This window comes from Lithobates pipiens, unplaced genomic scaffold, assembly GCF_037356315.1.
Source record: "Lithobates pipiens isolate NorthernLeopardFrog02 unplaced genomic scaffold, aLitPip1_a1.2 Scaffold_19, whole genome shotgun sequence".
NCBI classification, from domain to species: domain Eukaryota; kingdom Metazoa; phylum Chordata; class Amphibia; order Anura; family Ranidae; genus Lithobates; species Lithobates pipiens.
Window position 1 is genome coordinate 488,935,960 of NW_027507764.1, and position 22,870 is coordinate 488,958,829.

The 22,870-nt window shown below is 42.5% G+C and overlaps 1 protein-coding gene across 2 annotated transcripts in view; it reads left to right on the forward strand.

Annotated features, from left to right (window-relative positions):
* Window positions 1-22,870, forward strand: part of CPNE3 (copine 3) — an 87,125-nt gene that overhangs the window by 46,394 nt on the left and 17,861 nt on the right. For both annotated transcript variants that reach the window (XM_077492984.1, XM_077492985.1), the window contains exons 5-11: window positions 234-305; window positions 489-572; window positions 1,990-2,079; window positions 11,079-11,177; window positions 12,077-12,163; window positions 13,746-13,805; window positions 19,278-19,411. In XM_077492984.1, the coding sequence (XP_077349110.1) occupies window positions 234-305; window positions 489-572; window positions 1,990-2,079; window positions 11,079-11,177; window positions 12,077-12,163; window positions 13,746-13,805; window positions 19,278-19,411 (626 nt within the window). The remainder of the gene's footprint in view (window positions 1-233; window positions 306-488; window positions 573-1,989; window positions 2,080-11,078; window positions 11,178-12,076; window positions 12,164-13,745; window positions 13,806-19,277; window positions 19,412-22,870) is intronic.

A 22,870-nucleotide genomic window follows, 5' to 3' on the forward strand; every position in this document is an offset into this window, starting at 1 on the left:
CATGGTAGCCAATCAGCTTCCAACTTCAGCTTGTTCAATTAAGCTTTAGCAATAAAACTTGGAGGCTGATTGTTTTCTATGCAGAGCTACACAAGATTTTGCACACACCAGTTTTAGTAAATAACCCCCCATAGGTCCTAATGAAACCTAATAAATATTTTTGTTGTTCAAAGGGAGCATATCTATTATATAGTGCAAATGATGTTTCAGTATTGGTTTTTACTTTGTTTCAGATGTTTGCAGAAGAGATTAAAGATAACAGAGTAGTACAGTTTGAAGCGGAAGCAAGAAAATTGGACAATAAGGTAAAATGCTGTTCTTAACTGATTTATATTTCAGATTCTTGTAGCTTTTATTAATTGATTAGGTATTTGACCGTATTGGTCCACGTACAGTGGTCTTGTACAGTCTAGTATTTTTCAGTAATGAATGTGTTCAGAGAGTGGTGAGGAATGTAATATATAACATTTACATGGTCATTTTTGCAGGATTTCTTTGGAAAGTCGGACCCTTACTTGGAGTTTTACAGACAGGGGGAAGATGGAAGATGGCAGATGGTTCACAGGACAGAAGTAAGTGCAATCATAGGTAAAGGAAGGTGCAACGTAATCATGTCCTTAATGCTGTTGTATGCTAAGGAGTTATCCAGCAAGATAGATGAACCAGCCATAAAGTGGTACTAAACACACAACAGTAAAATCAGTCAGTATATGCAGCATAGCATGCTTGTTATACTTACTGTGGAACTTAAAGGGTTAATCATCTGCCTTGTGTAAAAAGGCTGTTTTTATCCTGTATGCACAGATCCTCCCCCTCCTGCACTGTCTATCTGGGGAAGGCCGCTAACAATGGCAGAGTAGCTGAACTGCACATGCTCAGTTATGTCTTTTATGCTGCAGAGAACAGTTTCTTGTTCTCAGAGCTAGCCAGGTCACATGATATTGACATCACACATGTGGGCGTGTATACAGGCTGAAGTAAAAATCTCCTCCTACCTGAACTCTCAGCACTGGAGAAACTGTGCAGTTTATCATGTAACCGTGGTATGCAGATCATTGAAAAAGGTATTTAGTGGCAGTATTTTAATGTAAAAAAAATTTAGAAGCTGTGGGCACTGTGGGGTGGGGTGGGTGAACTATTTTCATAATACTGGGTTTAGTAACAGCAGAGACCAGCCATTTATAGTATAGTTACTTTCTGATCTAAATGATAGATCTTCCATCACAAAGTGAAAATTCATGTAAAAGCTCAAACTTTCAGCATCTGTTTCTGAATGATCCTGTCCTATCATGTTTGGCCACTTGCAAAGCTAAATGTAGTTCTGCAGCCTGATAACCAACACCACTAAATCATTTCTGTAGTAGCAATGTTTTTTTTTTTTTGTCAGGGAAAAAAAAAGTTTCCTTTTAAATTGAACTTGACCTGATCCTTATTTTTATTAGTTGGTAATAATAAAGTGCCAGTACCCCTCTCTTCAGATCAATATCTGTATCCCTGCGGAGTTCCCCTGGATTCAAGGTCCAGACTGTGTACCTTTTTGCCAAGTTGCAAATAAGTGCTGCCCCCTCCTGGCACTAAGCTACGCACTCTGTCCTTTAACATTTAAATGTGACAGAGGTTGTAGTTTGGTGGCTGGATGAATTGGGGCTGCACGGGGACACATGGACCATATTGAAGACCAATACAGATACAATAAGGGACCTACTTTTTTTTACAACACAGTAATTGGAATAGAAGTACTTTGTGGCAGGTCAGGTTCACTTCAAACTACATGGTGGTTTCTAGATATTTGTGTGATTGACTCCTAAATTATATATTAACCCCCCTCCCCCTCAACCCGTAGAACAATTACATTTTTATATTGTTAAATAGTTTTCTCTGTTAAATAATTTATAGTGGGTTCTAACCAATATATGAATCATAGGCTACACTGCATTTACTGTACTGTGTTCTGTGTGGACATTTTTATTGTGTACAATTCCTTCTCAGGTGGTCAAAAATAATCTGAATCCTGTCTGGAGACCCTTCAAAATACCACTGCGGTCCCTATGCAATGGAGATATGGAGAAGCCAATTCGGGTAAGGGATATTTACTAATCATATACTCCTGAAAATTGTGCATGTGTCTCTGTTATTATAGAACCACCGGCACTTCAGAAGTACCTATTAAAACATAGAGGAAGCTGTTACTCTTTAAGCTAATTTATCCTGTTCTTTTGATAGCAAAAGCAAAATGCTAGTTCCCTGACTGCCTTTGGCTTCAGTACTTTAGTGCATTTATCTACAATAAGCATGCAGATCAGAAAGATTAGAATGAAGGCAGAACTCCTAAACTGTGTACTTATCAGCATAAAAGAGAATATATATAGTATTTTTAGAATGGAAAATCAGCAATGTTCCTTCCATGCGCTATTTAACCCTTTAGCGTTTTTTTAGCTTCACACATTAAGCACAAAAATAGGCATTCCCCAGTAAACTGTTTGTTAAAATTCTTACCCCAATACCTGCAGTTTACAACTTCCTATGCTGCTGGCTCCTGCCCTCTCAGTGTTGCCTCCCTGAACTTCCGTTCTGCACAGGAAAGAGTTAACAGTGGACATTGTGGCCTACCGGCAGTCTGTTCGTTTTTGGAGAAGGGAAGGGGGAGGGAGGAGCAGGGGCGCGTCCTTGCCATCCTAGGCTATGGGGCTGTGTGTTTCTATTGATGTTTGCAGTGTAGGGAGAGACAGTTCTAGTCTATGCATGCAAGGGTGGCCCCATAGGATGCTGCAAGAGAAAGGAGCCTCCTTTGACACAAGAAACCTGGGGCAGCAGTCATGGTACCAGCCTAAACAGGAATACAGTCAAGGATTAAAAGATAAAGAAGCTGCATAGTAAGTAAATGATTAAATCATCTGCTGAACATGCTTAAAAAACGTAGGATTTAATATCATTTTCATTATACAGTGCCTTGAAAAATTATTCTTACCCATTGAAATTTTCCACATTTTCTCATGTTACAACCAAAAACATAAATGTATTTTATTGAGATTTGATATGATAGACCATCGCAAAGTGGCACATAATTGTGAAGTGGAAGGAAAATAATAAATGGTTTTCAAAATGTTTTACAAATTTGTGAAAAGTGTGGCGTACATTTGTATTCAACTCCCCTATTTTGTAGAACCACCTTTCACTAAAATGCAGCTGCAAGTCTTTTTGGGGATGTCTCTACCAGCTTTGCACATCTAGAGAGTGACATTTTTGCCCATTCTTCTTTGCACAATTACTCAGGCTCTGTCAGATTGGATGGAGAGCGTCTGTGAAGAGCAATTTTCAAGTCTTGCCACAGATTCTCAGATGGATTTAGGTCTGGACTTTGACTGGACCATTCTAACACATGAATATGCTTTGATATAAACCATTCCATTTTAGATCTGGATGTATGTTTAGGGTTGTTGTCCTGCTGGAAGGTGAATCTTCACCCCAGTCTCAAGTCTTTTGCAGACTCTAAAGCCCCGTACACACGAGCGGACTTTTCAACATCCAAAGTCCGTCAGACCGAGTCCGTCAGACTATCCGATCGTGTGTGGGCTGCAACGGACTTTAGCTCCGCAAAAGTCTGACGGACTTTAGAAATGAAGCATGCTTCAAATTTTCCCGACGGAACTCCGCCGGACCCGGTCCCCTTCGAAAAATCCGCTCGTGTGTATGCTACTCCGACGGACTAAAACCGACGCTAGGGCAGCTATTGGCTACTGGCTATGAACTTCCTTATTCGAGTCGGGTCGTACGTCATCACGTTCGAATCCGTCGGAGTTTAGTGTGATCGTGTGTGGCCAAGTCCGTTCGGCCGAAAAGTCTGTCAGAACTCCGTCGGAATTCCAGCAGAACTCCGACGGAACTCCTTTGGAAGTCTGTTGGACATAAGTCCTCTCGTGTGTACGGGGCTTAACAGGTTTTTTTCCAAGATTTCCCTGTATTTGGCTCCATCCATCTTCCCATCAACTCTGACTAGCTTTCCTGTCCCTGCTGAAGAAAAGAATCCCCACCAGTGGTGGTTGGTCCACTAGGGGTGCTGTCCCTCCAGCCCATTGCATCGCCCCCCAGTTCGCACCATTTGTATGGCCATACAATAGGTTTCTACCAGGTCTGTCACCCCCTTACAGGCATGTGACCACATCCAGAGGCCCCAATTGGCAAGCTTTATATTGTTCTCAGGGCACAGAGCACTGTGCCCCCAAGCCCTGCCATCCTGCGATGTCAGAAGGGTGCAGATAGAAACTGCGGCGTCGGGCAGTGCAGGGGAACTCCACCGTGGGGTGAGTGCGGACCTGGAGGGGGCTGCCCGCACCCCCCAAAATCCTCCAGCACCAGCTGCCACTGATCCCCACAGCATGATGTTGCCACCACCGTGTTTTACAGTGGGGGTGGCATTTTCAGGGTGATGTACAGTGTTAGTTTTCTGCCACACATAGCGTTTTGCTTTTAGGCTAAAAAGTTCAATTTTAGTCTCCTCTGACCAGAGCACCTTCTTCCACATGTTTGTGCCACATTGCTCATCGTAAACTGAAAATGGGACTTTTTAAGGCTTTGTTTCAACAATGGCTTTCTTCTTGCCACTCTTCCATAAAGGCCAGATTTGTGGAGTACACAAGTAATAGTTGTCCTGTGGACAGATTCTCCCACCTGAGCTGTGGATCTCTGCAGCTCCTCAGAGTTACCATGGGCCTCTTGGCTGCTTCTCTGATGCTCTCCGTGGACGGCCATGTCTTGGTAGGTTTGCAGTTGTGCCATACTCTTTTCATTTTCGGATGATGGATTGAACAGTGCTACGTGAGATGTTCAAAGCTTGGGATTTAACTTAACCCTGCTTTAAACTTCTCCACTATTTTATCCCTGACATGTTGGGTGTGTTCCTTGGCCTTCATGATGCTGTTTGTTCATTAAGGGTCTCTAAAAATGTCTGAGGGCTTCACAGAACAGCTGTATTTATACTGAGAATAAATTACACACAGGTGGACTCTATTTACTAATTAGGTGACTTCTGAAAGCAATTAGTTCCATTAGATTCTAGTTAGGGGTGTCAGAGTAAAGGGGGCTGAACACAAATACATGACACACTTTTAGATATTTATTTGTAAAAAAAAATTTGAAAACCATTTATAATTTTCCTTCCACTTCACAATTATGTGCCCCTTTGTGTTGGTCCATCACATAAACTCCCAATAAAATACATTTACGTTTTTGGCTGTAACATGACAAAATGTGGAAACTTTCAAGGGGTATGAATACTTTTTCAAGGCACTGCATATGCCTAGGGTTGTAAAATTGGTTGAATTGCTCCAATAACAGTCACGTTCTTTGGATCTTGGTGTGACATTCAAAAGCTGTTGGGGTGTTGCAGAGTGGGACTTGATCAACATGAGATCTCTTCACTGCATTTACTAAAGTATGGATGGTGATTACACATCCTGGCATGCAGATAGATATCTTCAGATTTGAATATAAAATATGGACATTAAAGTATGAGACAACAAGTACGTAAGGTATGCAAATCCATTCAAAACCACCAAATGAAACACAGAAACTGGTTTATAGTTTCATTTTTTTCTTTGTGGAGTTTATATTATAAACATCATGTTTATACCACACACAATTCACTGACCTGCACAAAACAACTCTATTCATTGTGTCACGCGTGACTACTTGTCTGATGTTACATTGAGCTGTAGCAGTGTTTAGTATTTCTGGTCTAGTGACTGTAGAGACCAAGTATTATTTACTTCAAATTTATATATAAATATACAGTATAAAATGTCCCGCGCTGTTCTTAAACAAACTGTCCCCTTATCAGATGCTTGCCCTTCATGTGAATCACTTACAAATATTCATATCATATAAAAAAAAAAAAAATGTGCATCGCTCTACATACTTAAAGTGATTGTAAAGTCTTTTTTAATAATAAACATGTTATACTTGCCTGTTTTGTACAATAGAATTGCACAGAGCAGCCCTGACCCTCCTCTTCTGGAGTTCTCTGCCAGCGTTCCTGGCCCCTCCTCTTCTTCAAGTGCCCCCCTAGCAAACCGTTTGCTTTGGGGACACTCATGCTGGCTCTATTCTGAGCCGCACTGCCTGCATCCATAGACACAATCAGTGAGACTCGGCTCCCCAGCTCCCTGGTCACAGGATTTGACTGACAGGAGTAAATGGCTCTCAGCCAAGCCTATGAGCGAGAGAGAGAAGCCACTACAAACAGGCACAGCACTGGATCTAGAGAGTGAGGGAGCAATACTGCTACCTAAACGTTTTTTACCTTAATGCAAGGAATGCGTTAGTGAAGTGATAATAAACCTTCCTTTTATTTTATTTGTTTAAATAATAAAAATGTCATACTTGCCTGCTCTGTGTAATGGATTTGCACAGAGTAGTCCTGCTCTTCTGGGGTCCCCGGTCAGCGCTCCTGGCTCATCGTTTTTGGCACGTGCCCCCATAGAAAGCTATTTTCTTTGGGCGCTCTTATGCAGGCTTGCTCCTGAGTCTATTGACACAGACAGGGTGGCTCAGCCCCATCCCCAGCTACCTTGTCACAGAGTTTGATTGACAGCAGTGAGAGCCAATGGCTCCAGCTGTTATCATTATACCCAGTAAGGAGAGCTGCTGCTCTCATGCACATTGCTGGATCGACATCGGGCTCAGGTAAGTATAAGGGGGGGGGGGGCTGGGGGATCCTGCAGCATAGAATCCATGCTTATGTTACAATGTGACACACATATAATAATCAACACAAAATTGGCTCTTAAACAAATTAAAAATTTTCATCAAGTGTCCAGATCCTAAAGAGAAGATCCACAATACAAGTCCAGTTTATTAATCAACTGCAGCAATATTCTATATTGGACTTTATGCCACCCAAGTGCCTATTCTCAATATAACATCATGGTTCTGTTTGAACACTGTAGAGATGATTTTAAAAGTTCTGAAAACATCTGGATAATGTGTTTTAAACCTGTATTTTTAATAACGTAAAAACGGAGAGCACTATGGTTTTCTGATCTTTTTATTGAGGATAAGGCTGTACGGCTTCTGGCCCTGGAAACGAGTGACTGGGGATGAGTAGTTGTTGGCTACCGCTACTTTTGTGAGAAACACTAGAGCTGTGTATGACCTCCTATGATTTGGAGGTCCAACCATAAGGGCGATCGTACATCTTCACTAGATTGGTGAAGGAGTAGAACACTTTTGTTGGAGGAATTGTGTAGTTCACATTTAGGCTTCATGCACACGAGACGCAGATGCAAACTCTGCTGGACACATGTTTTTAAAAGCTGAAACCGGCGTTTAGAAACGCGCGATTTTTACCGCGATTTAGCGGCGTTTTACTGCGTTTTACCGCGTTTGCGTCTAGAAGCGTTTAGTTAAGCTAACATCATAGACCCTCCCCAGCTCAAAAAACAGTATTAACTATTTCAGCAATTTTGTGAGACCAGAGTGAGTAGCAGCAGCTGTGAGAGCTGCAGTGTACTTGTATTTAGCGTGTCACTTGCCACAGCACCTGCCACAAGTTGTGGATTGTCCACGTGTCATGTGACTTGCCACGTCACTTGCCACGTCATCTGCCACAAGTTGTGGATTGTCCAACTGCCACGTCACCTGTCACAAGTTGTGGATTGTCCACTTGCCACGTGACTTGCCACATCACCTGCCACGTCACTTGCCACGTCACCTGCCACAAGTTTTGGATTGTCCACTTGCCACGTCACTTGCCATGTCACCTGCCACGTCACCTGCCACAAGTTGTGGATTGTCCACTTGCCACATCACTTGCCACATCACCTGCCACGTCACTTGCCACGAGATGTGGATTATCCACTTTCCACGTCACTTGCCACGTCACCTGCCACAAGTTTTGGATTGTCCACTTGCCACGTCAGCTGCCACGTCACTTGCCACAGGATGTGGATTGTCCACTTGTCACATCACCTGCCACGTCACTTGCCACATCACCTGCCACAAGTTGTGGATTGTCCACTTGCCACGTCACTTGCCACGTCACCTGCCACGTCACATGCCACAAGATGTGGATTGTCCACTTGCCACGTCACCAGCCACTTCACCTGCCACAAGTTGTGGATTGTCCACTCGCCACGTGACTTGCCACATCACCTGCCACGTCACCTGCCACGTCACCTGCCACAAGTTGTGGATTGTCTACTTGCCACATCACCTGCCACGTCACTTGCCACGTCACCTGCCACAAGTTGTGGATTGTCCACTTGCCACGTCACCTGCCACGTCACTTGCCACAAGTTGTGGATTGTCCAGTTGCCACGTCACCTGCCACGTCACTTGCCACGTCACCTGCCACAAGTTTTGGATTGTCCACTTGCCACGTCACCTGCCACAAGTTGTGAACTGTCCACTTGCCACGTCACTTGCCACATCACCTGCCATGTCACTTGCCACAAGATGTGGATTGTCCACTTTCCATGTCACCTGCCATGCCACCTGCCACAAGTTGTGGATTGTCCACTTGCCACGTCACCAGCCACATCACCTGCCACAAGTTGTGGATTGTTCACTCGCCACGTGACTTGCCACATCAACTGCCACGTCACTTGCCACAAGTTGTGGATTGTCTACTTGCCACGTCACTTGCCACATCACCTGCCACGTCACCTGCCACAAGTTTTGGATTGTCCACTTGCCACGTCACCTGCCAGGTCACTTGCCACGTCACCTGCCACAAGTTTTGGATTGTCCACTTGCCACGTCACTTGCCACGTCACCTGCCACAAGTTGGGGATTGTCCACTTGCCACATCACCTGCCACGTCACTTGCCACATCACCTGCCACAAGTTGTGAATTGTCCACTTGCCACGTCACTTGCCACATCACCTGCCATGTCACTTGCCACAAGATGTGGATTGTCCACTTTCCATGTCACCTGCCATGCCACCTGCCACAAGTTGTGGATTGTCCACTTGCCACGTCACCAGCCACATCACCTGCCACAAGTTGTGGATTTCCACTTGCCACGTGACTTGCCACATCACCTGCCACGTCACTTGCCACGTCACCTGCCACAAGTTGTGGATTGTCCACTTGCCACGTCACCTGACACAAGTTGTGGATTGTCCACTTGCCACGTCACTTGCCACGTCACCTGACACAAGTTGTGGATTGTCCACTTGCCACGTCACTTGCCACATCACCTGCCACGTCACTTGCCACAAGATGTGGATTGTCCACTTTCCATGTCACCTGCCATGCCACCTGCCACAAGTTGTGGATTGTCCACTTGCCACGTCACTTGCCACATCACCTGCCACGTCACTTGCCACGTCACTTGCCACAAGATGTGGATTGTCCACTTGTCACATCACCTGCCACGTCACTTGCCACATCACCTGCCATGTCACCTGCCACAAGTTGTGGATTGTCCACTTGCCACGTCACTTGCCACATCACCTGCCACGTCACTTGCCACAAGATGTGGATTGTCCACTTTCCACGTCACCTGCCATGCCACCTGCCACAAGTTGTGGATTGTCCACTTGCCACGTCACCAGCCACATCACCTGCCACAAGTTGTGGATTGTCCACTTGCCACACCACTTTCCACGTCACCTGCCACATCACCTGCCACAAGTTGTGGATTGTTCACTTGCCACGTCACTAGCCACATCACCTGCCACAAGTTGGGGATTGTCCACTTGCCACATCACTTTCCACGTCCCCTGCCACGTCACCTGCCACAAGTGGATTGTCCACTTGCCACGTCACTTGCCACGTCACCTGCCACAAGTTGTGGATTGTCCACTTGCCACATCACTTTCCACGTCCCCTGCCACGTCACCTGCCACAAGTTGTGGATTTTCCACTTGCCGCGTCACCTGCCAGGTCACTTGCCGCGTCACCTGCCAGGTCACTTGCCGCGTCACCTGCCAGGTCACTTGCCACGTCACTTGCCACAAGTTGTGGATTGTCCACTTGCCACATCACTTGCCACCTGCCATGTCACTTGCCACAAGTTGTGGATTGTCCACTTGCCACGTCACTTGCCACCTGCCATGTCACTTGCCACAAGTTGTGGTTTGTCCACTTGCAATTGCAATTGTTTAAAATATTTTTCTAATGGTTTTTCATCATTTGCAATCATTTTTGAGATTTTTAATGTAAAAAAAAGGTCACCTTTTAAAAACGCTAATAAACGAAAACGCGGCAAAACGCGGTAGCGGCGTTTTGCCGCGCTTTGCGTCTGAAACGTGGAAACTTTTGCGTCTGAACCCATTTTTTTGCTTCTGGAAAAACGAGGTTAAACGCAACTGCATAAAAACGACAAAAAACGAGACTGTGTGCATGTATACATAGGATAACATTGAATGAGTTCAGGAGCAGTTGAAAAAAGTGTCCAACTGCCTCTGAACACGCGTTTAACTGCGTCTCGTGTGCATGAGGCCTAAGCATGTGGGTGGCACAAAGTCCGATGCTGAAGATTGCTGCAGGAGTTTTATAAGCTGGACTTGTATCGAATTATTCGATCACCTGTACAGAAATGGGGATTTTCTCTTTAGGATTTGGACATTTGATGAACCTCATTTTATATTTGTTTCAGCAACAGTTTTTTGTTTTTCATTTTATGTCAATTTGTAATATGAGCATGGATTTGCTATAGGAATTCTTATATCAGATGTATGTTTTCTATTTAAGGTCACATAGAACGCTGCACTATTTTTGTTTTATATACTTCAAATGTAAAAGAGATATAACTAACAGTGTTCCTTGAGCCGGTACATGATCTGTAAATGAAAGTTTAATCCCAATTGGATTGTGCAGTAAAATTCCATGCTTTTCACTATGAACCACAAGGGGTGAATTTGCAAACATATGTAGGTAGAAATCTTACGTATGATAAAGAAATAGCTAGATTGCTGTTATACAGCTAGAGCCTACAGTGCTAGTACAGTTTGCCTTTTTAAGACGAATGTAAAGTCATTTTAAGTGTATATTGATGGAGTGAATTTTTATTCATGTTGGTGGTTTCTGTTTCCCTTCTCTGCATGTATCTTCATGGGTCCTTTCTGGGTTCCAGGTTGAATGTTATGACTATGACAATGATGGATCACATGACCTAATTGGAATCTTCCAGACCACCATGTCTAAGCTAAAGGAAGCAAGTCGTTCGATGCCAGTAAGTATTCCACAGGCAGAAATTATTGCAAGTCTAAGGTAGATGTGAATGGCCTCACCTACATTGGGCTGTGCTTGTTAAATGCAGTGCAGAGGCGGCTGCCTTGATGGCAGTGGTGAGGCGGCTGCCTTGATGGCAGTGGTGAGGCGGCTGCCTTGATGGCAGTGGTCAGGCTGCTGCCTTGATGTGGACTGATGAGGCTGCATTGATGGTAATGGTGAGGCTGCAGATGGGCACTGACCCTTATTTTGCTTCTAAGTTCCTTATTTATAAAAACAATTTTTCCTGAAACTTCCCTCTTAAAATGAATGTGCGTGTTGTAAGCCGGTAAATACAGTATTTTAAAGCCCATTCGAACTATCAGCTAAATACATTTTAGGTGTATTAAAACACAAGGCACGCAAAGTCTTACAGCTGGTTTTCTTTAGAAAACTCAGCACAGCCACTCGTGGATGCACACGTGCTGCATGTGGGCATTAAAGCTCACCCTCTTTGCCACTACAAATATGTATTACAGCAAGAGGTTGAGTAAATCTAAAATAATGTACATTACAAATCTAGTGCAGGTTATCCGTAAATGCTAAGCACTACTTTTTCTTTTAAGGAATCTTACATGGTGTTATTTGTGTCCCATTAGAAGAGTTGGGGTCATAGCTTATACTGCCAATGTATAGCTTGTTGCCCTCCTAAGCTGTATACTATTCTTTGTGTCTGCAAAGATGCCCTCTGGTGTCCAGTTACAGTCACAGCCATATAAAAGCAGTGACAGATGTTCTTGCAGTTCTTTGCTTGCTTAGGAAGTCATAAATGACTCCAGTTACTTCAGTATCTATAAAGCAGGCTGGAAACACCTGTAAGTCTTTGCATGTGAATAGCGTATCAACTCTGTGTAATTGCAGGTGGAATTTGATTGCATAAACGAAAAGAAGAGACAGAAGAAGAAAAGTTACAGGAATTCTGGGGTCATCAGTGTGAAACATTGCCAGGTTGGTAGATTGTCTCAAAAGGTATCTAAACTGCTAACATTTGTATTATACAAAGAGTCCTACATGGAAGTGGCTTTGGATAACATAAAAATGAATGCCAGGGTATAGCAAGAATTTGTTTATCTGACCCTGGAACAATTGACTCAAAGCGGATGTCCGCCGAAATGTTTTCTTTTTAAAAGTCAACAGCTACAAATACTTTTTTTAAATATGGACACTTACCTGTCCAGGGCGCCCGCGATGTCGGCACCCAAAGCCGATTAGATGATTGGCTCTCGGGTGCTGCCGCTGCCATCTTCGGTAAGGGAATCAGGAATTGAAGCCTTGCAGCTTCACTTCCCGGATCCCTACTGCACATGCGCAAGTCGTGCTGTGCAATCCGGATGGTCCCTGCTATCTCTGGGACCCGTGTGTTTCCCAATTGCCAAATGTGACAACGGAGGGGAGGGTTCCGGAAAGCAGAGGTTCAATTTTTGTGTCCGCTTTAAAGTGATCCTGTGTCCAGCCTATGTAGATTAAAATGTTTACATATTCTGAACAATCGGCCAAAGCTCTGTTGACACTCCTTCTCCTGGGGATCACAGGAATGCACTTCGTTTTGCACTCCTATGACCTGTATTCAGTAGGGGTGCGCAGCTTCACTGGTCTCACGATTCGATTAAATTACAACTATCTGGTCAAAGATTCAATTCGATTCCGCGATGCATCACGATTACTGACGAGCTCCCACTTCCACTTGGCCTGCCTAGACGGCCCTTCCTCCCTGTAATCTTCAGGGACAAATCACAGGTCCCAGAAGATTGCACAGCTGTGCAGGACAGCGCAGTGAGACATGCGCACCCAGCTGTGAAGCTGCAAGCTGTCACAGCCAGATGCCCTCAGTAGTATTGCCAGCGCCGTGGACAGACAGGGAAGAGAATGCCCATTGCTGGCTGAAAATTTTCGTACCTGATCATGGTTGCGGCTAGCTGGTATAGCCACTTTGTCCTGAGGATGTACCTATATGTCATAAAGGCATGAAGTTGTTAAAGCAAGCCTTCATTCATCTCTATAGCTATAGGAATTGTGGAGAAAACTCATAACAGAGACAGTGAAATATTATTTTGTTTCCCTATTACTTTATATATCACAGGAATCGTGGCATTCCCTCTCTTTTGGATTGTAAGCAAACTGTTGGCGCTAAATAAATCCTGTATAATAATAATAATAATCTTGTCCGCTTTCTATTGTAAACACATGAGGTGTTTCTAAGCTGTTAGCCATTAAACAGACTTTAGTCTTTTTTGTGATCTTTGAGGATCTTTAAAGCCCAGCCCCAACTAGGATGACTCATTTTAAAGCCACTTGATTGCTGAATAAGTATATTTAAATACTTTAATGTCCACATTCTGCACACAGATGGGAAAATTTTTAATAATATGCAATTATGACACTGCCCAGCAGATGGCAGATTCTGCAAGCTAGAGGTGGATATTTTTTTTTATACAGAATAGACACTATTCACATTATTTTATTTTATTCTTTTAATATATCTTTGATTTTTATGTATTATTATTATTTTTTTTTTATTTATTTATTCAAGATCACAGTGGAATACACTTTCCTGGATTATATAATGGGTGGATGTCAGATGAATTTTGTTGTAAGTATTAAATTTTTCTTCTTATTAATTTTCTTTGATGCATAACATAGTCTTTTTTTTTTTTAAAAGCAGATACATTCTGACAGGAAGACTCAATGAACTACCACAGAGCTCACAGTGTTATGGCAGTTCATTGAAAACTACAAACTGACAGCCACAAAGGCTGCCGGACCTTGTAGTTTTCCATTCACAGAGAACTGTGAATGAGTGACAGGGGCAGGTGGGCGGAGCCCCACGCGGATGCGTTTAAAAAAAAAAAATCTTGACATCTGGGTGGTGGGGGAGAAGATCCCTACTAGCCGTCACAGTGGGTGGGGATGCCGGTCCGTTCATAACATGTTACACCCTGAATGTAAAAGTTTTGAAAGGTGAACTTATCCTTTAACTTACTTAAAGCAACAGGATCTTCCAAGTATAGTTAGTGAGCCTTTTGGATTAGTGATGTCTGTGGGTTAACAAGGGGACTTTTGCCCAGCGTAAGGATGGACCACAAGTGGTCACCTAAGAATTTTGTTTTCTATGACAACACCCTTAAAAGGAACCTGGCAAAAAAGAAAGGTGCCATTTTTGAAGCTGCACACTTTAAGGCTGTCATCCTCATCCTTTCTTTACTACACAATGAGTTACTAACCTGGGAGAGTCTTCTGCTTGCCATGTGTTTCAACAAGTTACTAGTTAGTTGCTTTTTTTGAGTGAGGTAATTAATCAGTAAAGCATGGACAGCAATAACCGCTACAGCTGTGGTCAAAAGTTTTGAGAAAGACACAAATATTAATTTTCACAAAGTCTGCTGCCTCAGTGTTTCTAGATCTTTTTGTCAGATGTTACTATGGTATACTGAAGTATAATAACAAGCATTTAATAAGTGTCAAAAGCTTTTATTGACAATTGCATTAAGTTTACGCAAAGAGTCAATATTTGCAACGTCGACTCTTCTTTTTCACGACCTCTGAATTTGCTGTGGCATGCTGTCAATCAACTTCTGGGTCACATCCTGACTGATGGCAGCCCATTCTTGTATAATCAATGCTTAGAGTTTGACAGAATTTGTGGGGTTTTTCGTTCAACCGCTTCTTAAGGATTGACCACAAGTTCTCAATGGGATTAAGGTCTGTGAAGTTTCCTGGTTATGGATCCAAAATTTCTATGTTTTGTTCCCCAAGCCACTTAGTTATCAGTTTTACCTTACGGCAAGGTGCTCCATCATGCTGAAAAGGGCATTGCTCATCAACAAACTTTTCTTGGATGGTTGAGAGAAGTTGCTTTTGGAGAGCGATTTTTGTTCCATTCTTTATTCATGGTTGTGTTCTTAAGCAAAATTGTGAGTTAGCCTACTCCCTTGGCTGAGAACCCCACACATAAATAGTCTCAGGGTGCTTTACTGTTGGCATAACACAGGACTGATGTAGCGCTTACCTTTTCTTCTTCGGACAAGGTTTTTTTCCGGATGCCCCAAACAATCAAAAAGGGGATTCAATCCATGTACCTTTTTTGCAGCATATCAGTCTGTCCCGGATGTTTTTCCTGGAGAAAAGTGGCTTCTTTGTTGCCCTTCTTGACACCAGTCCATCCTTCAAAAGTCTTCTCCTCACTGTGCGTGCAGATGTACTCACAACTACCTGCTGCCATTCCTGAGCAAGCTCTGCACTGGTGGTGCCCTGATCCTGCAGCTGAATCAACTGTAGGAAACGGTCCTTTCTTGGGCGCCCTGAAGCCTTCTTCACAACAATTGAACCTCCCTTCTTGAAGTTCTTGATGATCCTTAGGTGCAATCTTAGAAGCAGCAATATAATTTCCTGTGAATCCACTTTTTATGCAAATCAATGATGACTGCACATGTTTCCTTGCAGGTATCCATGGTTAAAGAATAACTCCACTTTAGAGGTCGACCGATATATATCGGCCGGCCGATATATCGGCCGATATTTGCCGTTTTTTAATTAATCGGCATCGGCCGATTGTGCTGGTAAAAAGCCGATATAGAACTGCAGCGGGACTTTGAAATTACTTCTGTAATAGAAGTCAGTGTAAGTTGCTGAGTCACCATAGAAACCCTTTCCTCCTCTCTGGGCAGTCTGCCAAGAAAAGAACAGAAAGATACAATGTTTACACTTCAATGAATGAAGTCATCTCTGTGTGTAGATTGTAGAAGTTCTCAGTTAAACCATTTAAAGACTAAATCTTTTCTGACACTTGTTGCTTACAAGTAAAAATCCTGTATTTTCTGCCAGAAAATCACTTAGACCCCCAAAAATTATTTATATATTTTTAGCAGAGATCCTAGGGAATAAAATAGCGATTGTTGCAATATTTTATGTCACACGGCATTTGCACAGAGGTCTTTCAAATGCATTTTTTGGTGAAAAAAATGCACTATTTAAAAAATAAAAATAAAAACAGTAAAGTTAGCCCATTTCTTTTTTTCGTCCAAAAGTTTTGACTACCTGTTTTTATTTAATATATAGTTTTTTTTTTTTTGTTTTTTTTTTTATCTAAATCATACATACAAGTAAACTGATTGGAGGTTTGTTTTGTTTAATAAATGTTTAAATGTAAAAAAAAATTCTGTATCACTTATGAAGACTGCTTTCACACCGGCAGGCGTTGATGATAAAACGCAAGTTTTAGCGTCTCTTTACCATCATTTTAGCGGTGCTATTTGGCTGCTAGTGGGGCACATCTAACCCAGCTAGCGGCCAAGGAAGAGGTTAAATGCGCCCATGAAGCACTGCTGCCAAATTGCATTGCATGCGCTTCGGCAGTGGTGCCCATTCATATCAATGGGCAGGAGTGGTGGAGGAGCGGTATACACCACTCCAAACGTGCTGCTTGCAGGACTTTTTTTTTTTAAGATCCTGCCAGCGCATCGCCTCAGTGTGAAAGCACTCTGTCTTTCACACAGACTGCAGGGGAGCCATTTTGCAGGCACTTTACAGGCGCTATTTTTAGCCCAAAAGCGCCTGAAAAACACCCCAGTGGGAAAGGTGTGTTAGATCAAGGGGGATTAAAAAAAAAATAATAAATAAAAAAGGAAAAAAATAAATAAATAAAATAAAATCGGCCTAACATATCGGCCCAAAAAAATCGGCATCATATATCGGCTATCGGCCACCATGATTTCTAAATATCGGCATCGGCCAGAGAAAAACCCATATCGGTCGACCTCTACTCCACTTTTGTTGAGAAGAAGACATTCCCCTCTGGGTGATCTATGTAAATTACAAGGATTCTGTTGCAGAGTCCTTCCTTTTGTTGTTCTGAAGAAATCCCCGTGTGTTTGTCTGTGCTCATGTGCCACACCTGCAAAGCTCTGAGGAAAATTGCAGGGCCTGCATCCCATTAGATATGATTTCTTATTGGGATTATCTTACAAAAAATTACATTTTTGTTGTAGGAAATGCCTGAAATCTGACTTGTATCTTAGTGCAGACTTCTGGGAAAATCAGTGAGCCAATTGCACAAACAGGAAATTGTTTCTGGGGGCAATCTGTACACATTCTCTGTACAGAACACCTCCGAGTAGCCATATTGCATTGTATTTCATAGAAAATTACAGCGCTGCAGATTATGGAAATTGCCATCGTAAAAACTGAAGCAGCAGACTTTCTGAAAATTAATATTTGTGTCATTCTCAAAACTTTTGGCCATGGCAGTACATGCTAAGGATGAGTTTGTGTGGATTTGAACATGAGTCCAAATCTGCTTGAGCTATCCCTCCGGGAAGCTGTCAAAGCGGACAGCCAGTAATAGGTGGTGGAGGCAACACACATGCATGTGGCTATGAGGTGGGAAATGCCTCTGCCGCCTATGACTGACTGTCTACGTTGACAGCTTCCTGGCAGGATAGCTTAGGTGGATTTGGTCAGACTTATGTCTGAACATGCCTAAGATCATCCCTGATCCAGATCATGTGTATTCAAAAACAAGTCAACCATTGAAGCTTTCATATGCCAATTTCTTTAAACTTCAACAAAATTTAACTTGACTTTAAATTGTATCAAACATCCACACAATTTAAGTGTGACCCTCCACTATCCATGCCCACAGAAGCCACAGCTCATGGATTTCAGAAACTGATGACCCAATTTCCTAAGAAAAGACATACTCCACACAGTCTGTATTTCAGGATATGATCTGTCTAAGCCCTTGTACACACGGTCGGACAATCTGTCGGACTGAGTCTTATCGGACCGTGTCGTCAGATAATCCGACTGTGTGTGGTATGCATCAGACTGATTCCGTCCGAATCTCCATCCGACCCAATTTTCCAACATGTTGGAAATATTTCCCGACCAACTGGGCCGGACGGACCTAATCCGATCATGTGTAGAGCATTTTGATCGGACCAAGTGCCACGCATGCTCAGATCAAATTCCTACATCAAAGCTATTGGCTACTAGCCTGAATGTAGTCCCATCGTAACGAAATTGCGTCATCACGTTCTGAAAGATCAGATTTTTCGCCAACTTGGCCCAACCGTGTGTATGCAACAGTTTCGGACACAATCCGTCGGACTAAATCCGACGGGCAAAATCCGACGGATTTGGTTGGCAAAATCTCCGACCGTGTGTACGTGGACTAAGCCCTTGTACACATGGTCGGACATTCCGACAACAAAATCCGTCGGCTTTTGTCCGAAACTTGTGTTGCATACACACGGTCGGACAAAGTTGTCGGAAAATCCAATTGTACGTAACGTGATTACGTTATTTTGTTACGACGGGACTACGTTCAGGCTAGTAGCCAATAGCTTTGGTCTAGGAATTTGATCTGAGCATGCGTGGCACTTTGTCCGATCGGAATTCTCTACACACAATCGGACAAAGTCTGATCGGATCATGTTGTCGGAAAGTTTTATAGCCCAACTCTAAAACTTTGTCCGTCGGATATTCCGATGGAAACAGTCCGATGGAGCCCACACACAGTCTGATTATCCAACAACACGGTCCGATCGGAATGTCCGACCGTGTGCACAAGGGCTTAGACAATTAAAAGTATAACTAAAGGCAAGTTTAGTTTTGGCTAGAGTGGAGATGGATTTGAACACCTGTCATTTATTGCTGTCTGTGCCCCATTGTTGAGATTCACTCTCTCTATTTGCCCTGTTTATTTGCATCACTGAGCGTGAAAGTCAACAAAACAAGATTAGATGGAAAATGCTCAAATGGAGCCTCTAGTTCCAGGGATTCCCTCACTTTTAGTTATTTCCCTTCACTTCCTGTTTTAGCTATGGGATTGGAAGTTAAGGGAAATCTCCCCAATGGCACACATGTGGCATAAAGAAAACACAGAGAGGTTATAATTTCCACCTATTCTATTCTTCGCAAAAAAAATCCCTTTATTACTATTTTAAGTAGTTGTGTAAGTCTCCGTATTGTAGTTTGCCTTCAAACACGCAACAGCTTTCACATTGTTGTATCATACTATTTCTTTATTTTAATAAACTGTTCACTTTGCTGTGTTTTTATATAGGTTGGCATTGACTTTACTGGATCCAATGGTGACCCTCGCTCTCCCAACTCTCTGCACTTCATTAGTCCTAATGGTGTCAATGAATATCTGCATGCCATCTGGTCTGTGGGTTCGGTCATTCAGGATTATGACGCGTAAGCTCTTTACACTCTGAGTTTATTCATTAAGACCGTGCAAAGATTTCAGGTTCCATTGTTTGGTTCCTAATGTGCTGCAGGAAGCCGTATTCTGGGAGAGGGGGAGAGATTTATTATTCTGCCGCACAGCAAGGCACTGCAAAACAGAAGCAGTGAGACAAAGTATGAGACAGAATTACTATAGGAACTCGGCTTGATTCATAAATCTGCTGATCAAAAATTGACATTCTAAAACATAGCCCTGGCTACTTCCTAATTGTGCTTTACCATGAAAAAGAATTGCAAATGAAGTGATAAATCTTTTGCAGGTGTTTGTAAAAACTAGAACACTTGTCTGCCCAAGATTGTAGAATCATAAAACTGCCAGACAAATGGAAACCTGATTTGCACACATTATTATTCTGATTCTGTTGGTAGCTGCAGCATAAATCTCTGTTTCAAGTGGTTATGCTTTGGTAATCAAACTTGTGTATATGACATATGCATTACTTAAAGCGGAGTTCCACCCAAAAATGAGAAGATGACCCCCTGACATGCCACATTTGGCATGTCATTTTGTGGGGGGGGGGATACCTCCAGCTCCCACTTCCTTCTGGTGCACCCTCGGCGCTGGAAGGAAGATCACCTCTCCCCCCTCCCTCTAGGCAATAATCTGGGACACGTCACAGGTCCCAGATGATTGCGCGGCGTGCGCATGCTCAGTAGGTACTTGGCTTTGAAGCCACAGCCGGGCGCCCACAGTTACAATGCCCGTGCCGCAGAGCAGAGGGGGAGGCAAGCGGGGTTTTGTTCCCCTACATTGCTGGACCCCTGGACAGTTAAGTGTCTGATTATTAAAAGTCAACAGCTGCAGTATTTGTAGCTGCTAACTTTTAATTTTTTTTTTTAAGCAGAACTCCGTTTTAATACACTTGGAATATGAAGTTGCAGGTAAGACTGAGCTCTAAAATTGAAATATATATATATATATGAGAAATGTTTTACCTGTGAAGAGATCTGTTGTCGTGTTCGGCCACTTTTGTCATCCAGGTAAGCTTGCCACGCAGTGCAGACAGCTCCTTGATTTTCCTATGCATGTAAGGCCTTAGGTAAACTGCTGCTGCTAAACGGATGTTTAGGAGCAGTTTGACGTTTTTTTTCAACTGCCGCTGAATTCTCCTCTGTTATCTTATCAGTACATGTACGCAGGGTCGTTTATAGTAATTTCTAGGCAGTTGAGTTTTTAGAGGCATTTTTTGGAAAGCAAAAAAAAAATGCGTTCAGAAGCTGAGTTTAGAGGCATTTCAAGCACCAAACGTGGTAACTTGCGTTTAGCCACGTTTGGTTTACAGGCGTTTTTCATTTTTGGCTTTTAAATTATATATATATATATATATATATATATATATATATATATATATATATATATATATATATATATATATATATATATATATATATATATATATATATATATATATATATATATATATATATATATATATATATATATATATTTATTTAATGTGTGTGTATATATATATAAAAAAAATTATAAAAAAAAAACACTGCTAAATCTGCTCATAATTCCCTCTACCTTGACTAAGACCCCTGTTCCAGCTGAAGAAAAAACGCCCCAAAGTATGACTCCATGCTTCACTGTGGGTATGGTGTTCTTTTGGTGATGTACAATGTTGTTTTTGCACCAAATATATCTTTTGGAATTATGGCAAAAAAGTTTAACCTTGGTTTCATCAGATCATAACACATTTTCCCACATGCTTTTGGGAGACTTCAAATGCGTTTTTGCAAAATTTAGGCAGGCTTGGATGGTTTTCTTTGTAAGAAAAGGCTTCTGCCTTGACACTCTACCCCATAGCCCAGACATATGAAGAATATATGAGATTGTTGTCACATGTACCACACAGCCAGTACTTGCCAAATATTCCTGCAGTTCCTTTAATGTTGCTGTAGGCCTCTTGGCAGCCTCCCTAAAACAGTTTTTTATTCTCATCTTTTTATCAATTTCGGAGGGACGTCCAGTTCTTGGTAATGTCACTATTGTGCCATATTTTCTCCACTTGATGATGACTGTCTTTACTGTGTTCCATGGTATATCTAATATCTAATGCCACCCCTTCTCCTGATTGATACCTTTTAACAATGAGATCCCTCTGATGCTTTTGAATCTCCCTGCGGACCATGGCTTTTGCTGTAGAATGTGACTAAGAAAATGTCAGGAAAGACCTACTAGAAGACCTATTAGAACAGCTGAACTTTATTTGGGGTTAATCAGAGGCACTTTAAATTTAGTTTGAGTTAGTTTGAATGAGGGCCTTGAAAGGGAAAGCAATGTTCCATATATACATTATATATATATATATATATATATATATATATATATATATATATATATATATATATATATATATATATATATATATATATATATATATACCGTATTTATCAGCGTATAACATGCACTTTTTCCCCCTTAAAATCAGGGGAAAATCGCAGGTGCGTGTTATACGCTAATCCTCCGCGATTTCTGTGCGATTATTTTTTTGGGCTCTGGGTGGCTTTCAGCCGCCTTCGGCCCTTCTCGCAGCTTTCGGATGCCTTCGGCCCTTCTCGGCCGCCTTCGGCCTTTCCTCTGTGGCTTTCGGTCGCCTTCGGCCCTTTTTGGCGGCCAAAAGGCGCCGAGTACAGGCCGAAGGCGGCCGAAAGCCTCCCAGTACAGGCCGAAGGTGGCCGAAAGCCGCCCAGTATGGCCGAAGGCGGCCGAGAACTACCGGGCGCCGCCGAGATACACAGGACATCTCGGCAGCGCCATTTTTAAAAATAAAAGCGGACAACGATGCACAAGGCTGCAATGATAGACAGGCTGCAATGACGGACAGGCTGCATGACAAGGCTGCAATGACGGACAGGCTGCATGACAAGGCTGCAAATGACACTGACGAGGCTTCAGATGGACACTGATAAGGCTGCATTGACGGGCATTTAAATGTAAGTTTTTTTTTTCCTTAAAATTCCCTCCTAAACTTGGGGTGCGTGTTATACTCCGGCGCGTGTTATACGCTGATAAATACGGTAAATAAAACAGTCATTATTATAGTTTATTACTACATAGAATATTTATAAAAGAAAGCAAAAGAGAGGGCATATAGAGCCCAGATACATGTAAATAACATCACACATATATCAAATGCGATATCACATAAATTGTGCAGGATCTGCCAACAACTTCGGGGCTCAGTCCTCCATATGTGCATCACAAAATTATCTAGTACATATATAAACAAGACATGATTAGTAATTTCCTATTAACATATAATTAAGCCTATATATACAGTCAACTGTCCCCAGAGAAAAAAAAAAAGGGAAACGACAACCATAGTTGACATAAAAAACCCAATATCACAAGAGACATACATAAAACATTGAATGTGCTCAAGCTAAGGGGAGACCAGAAAG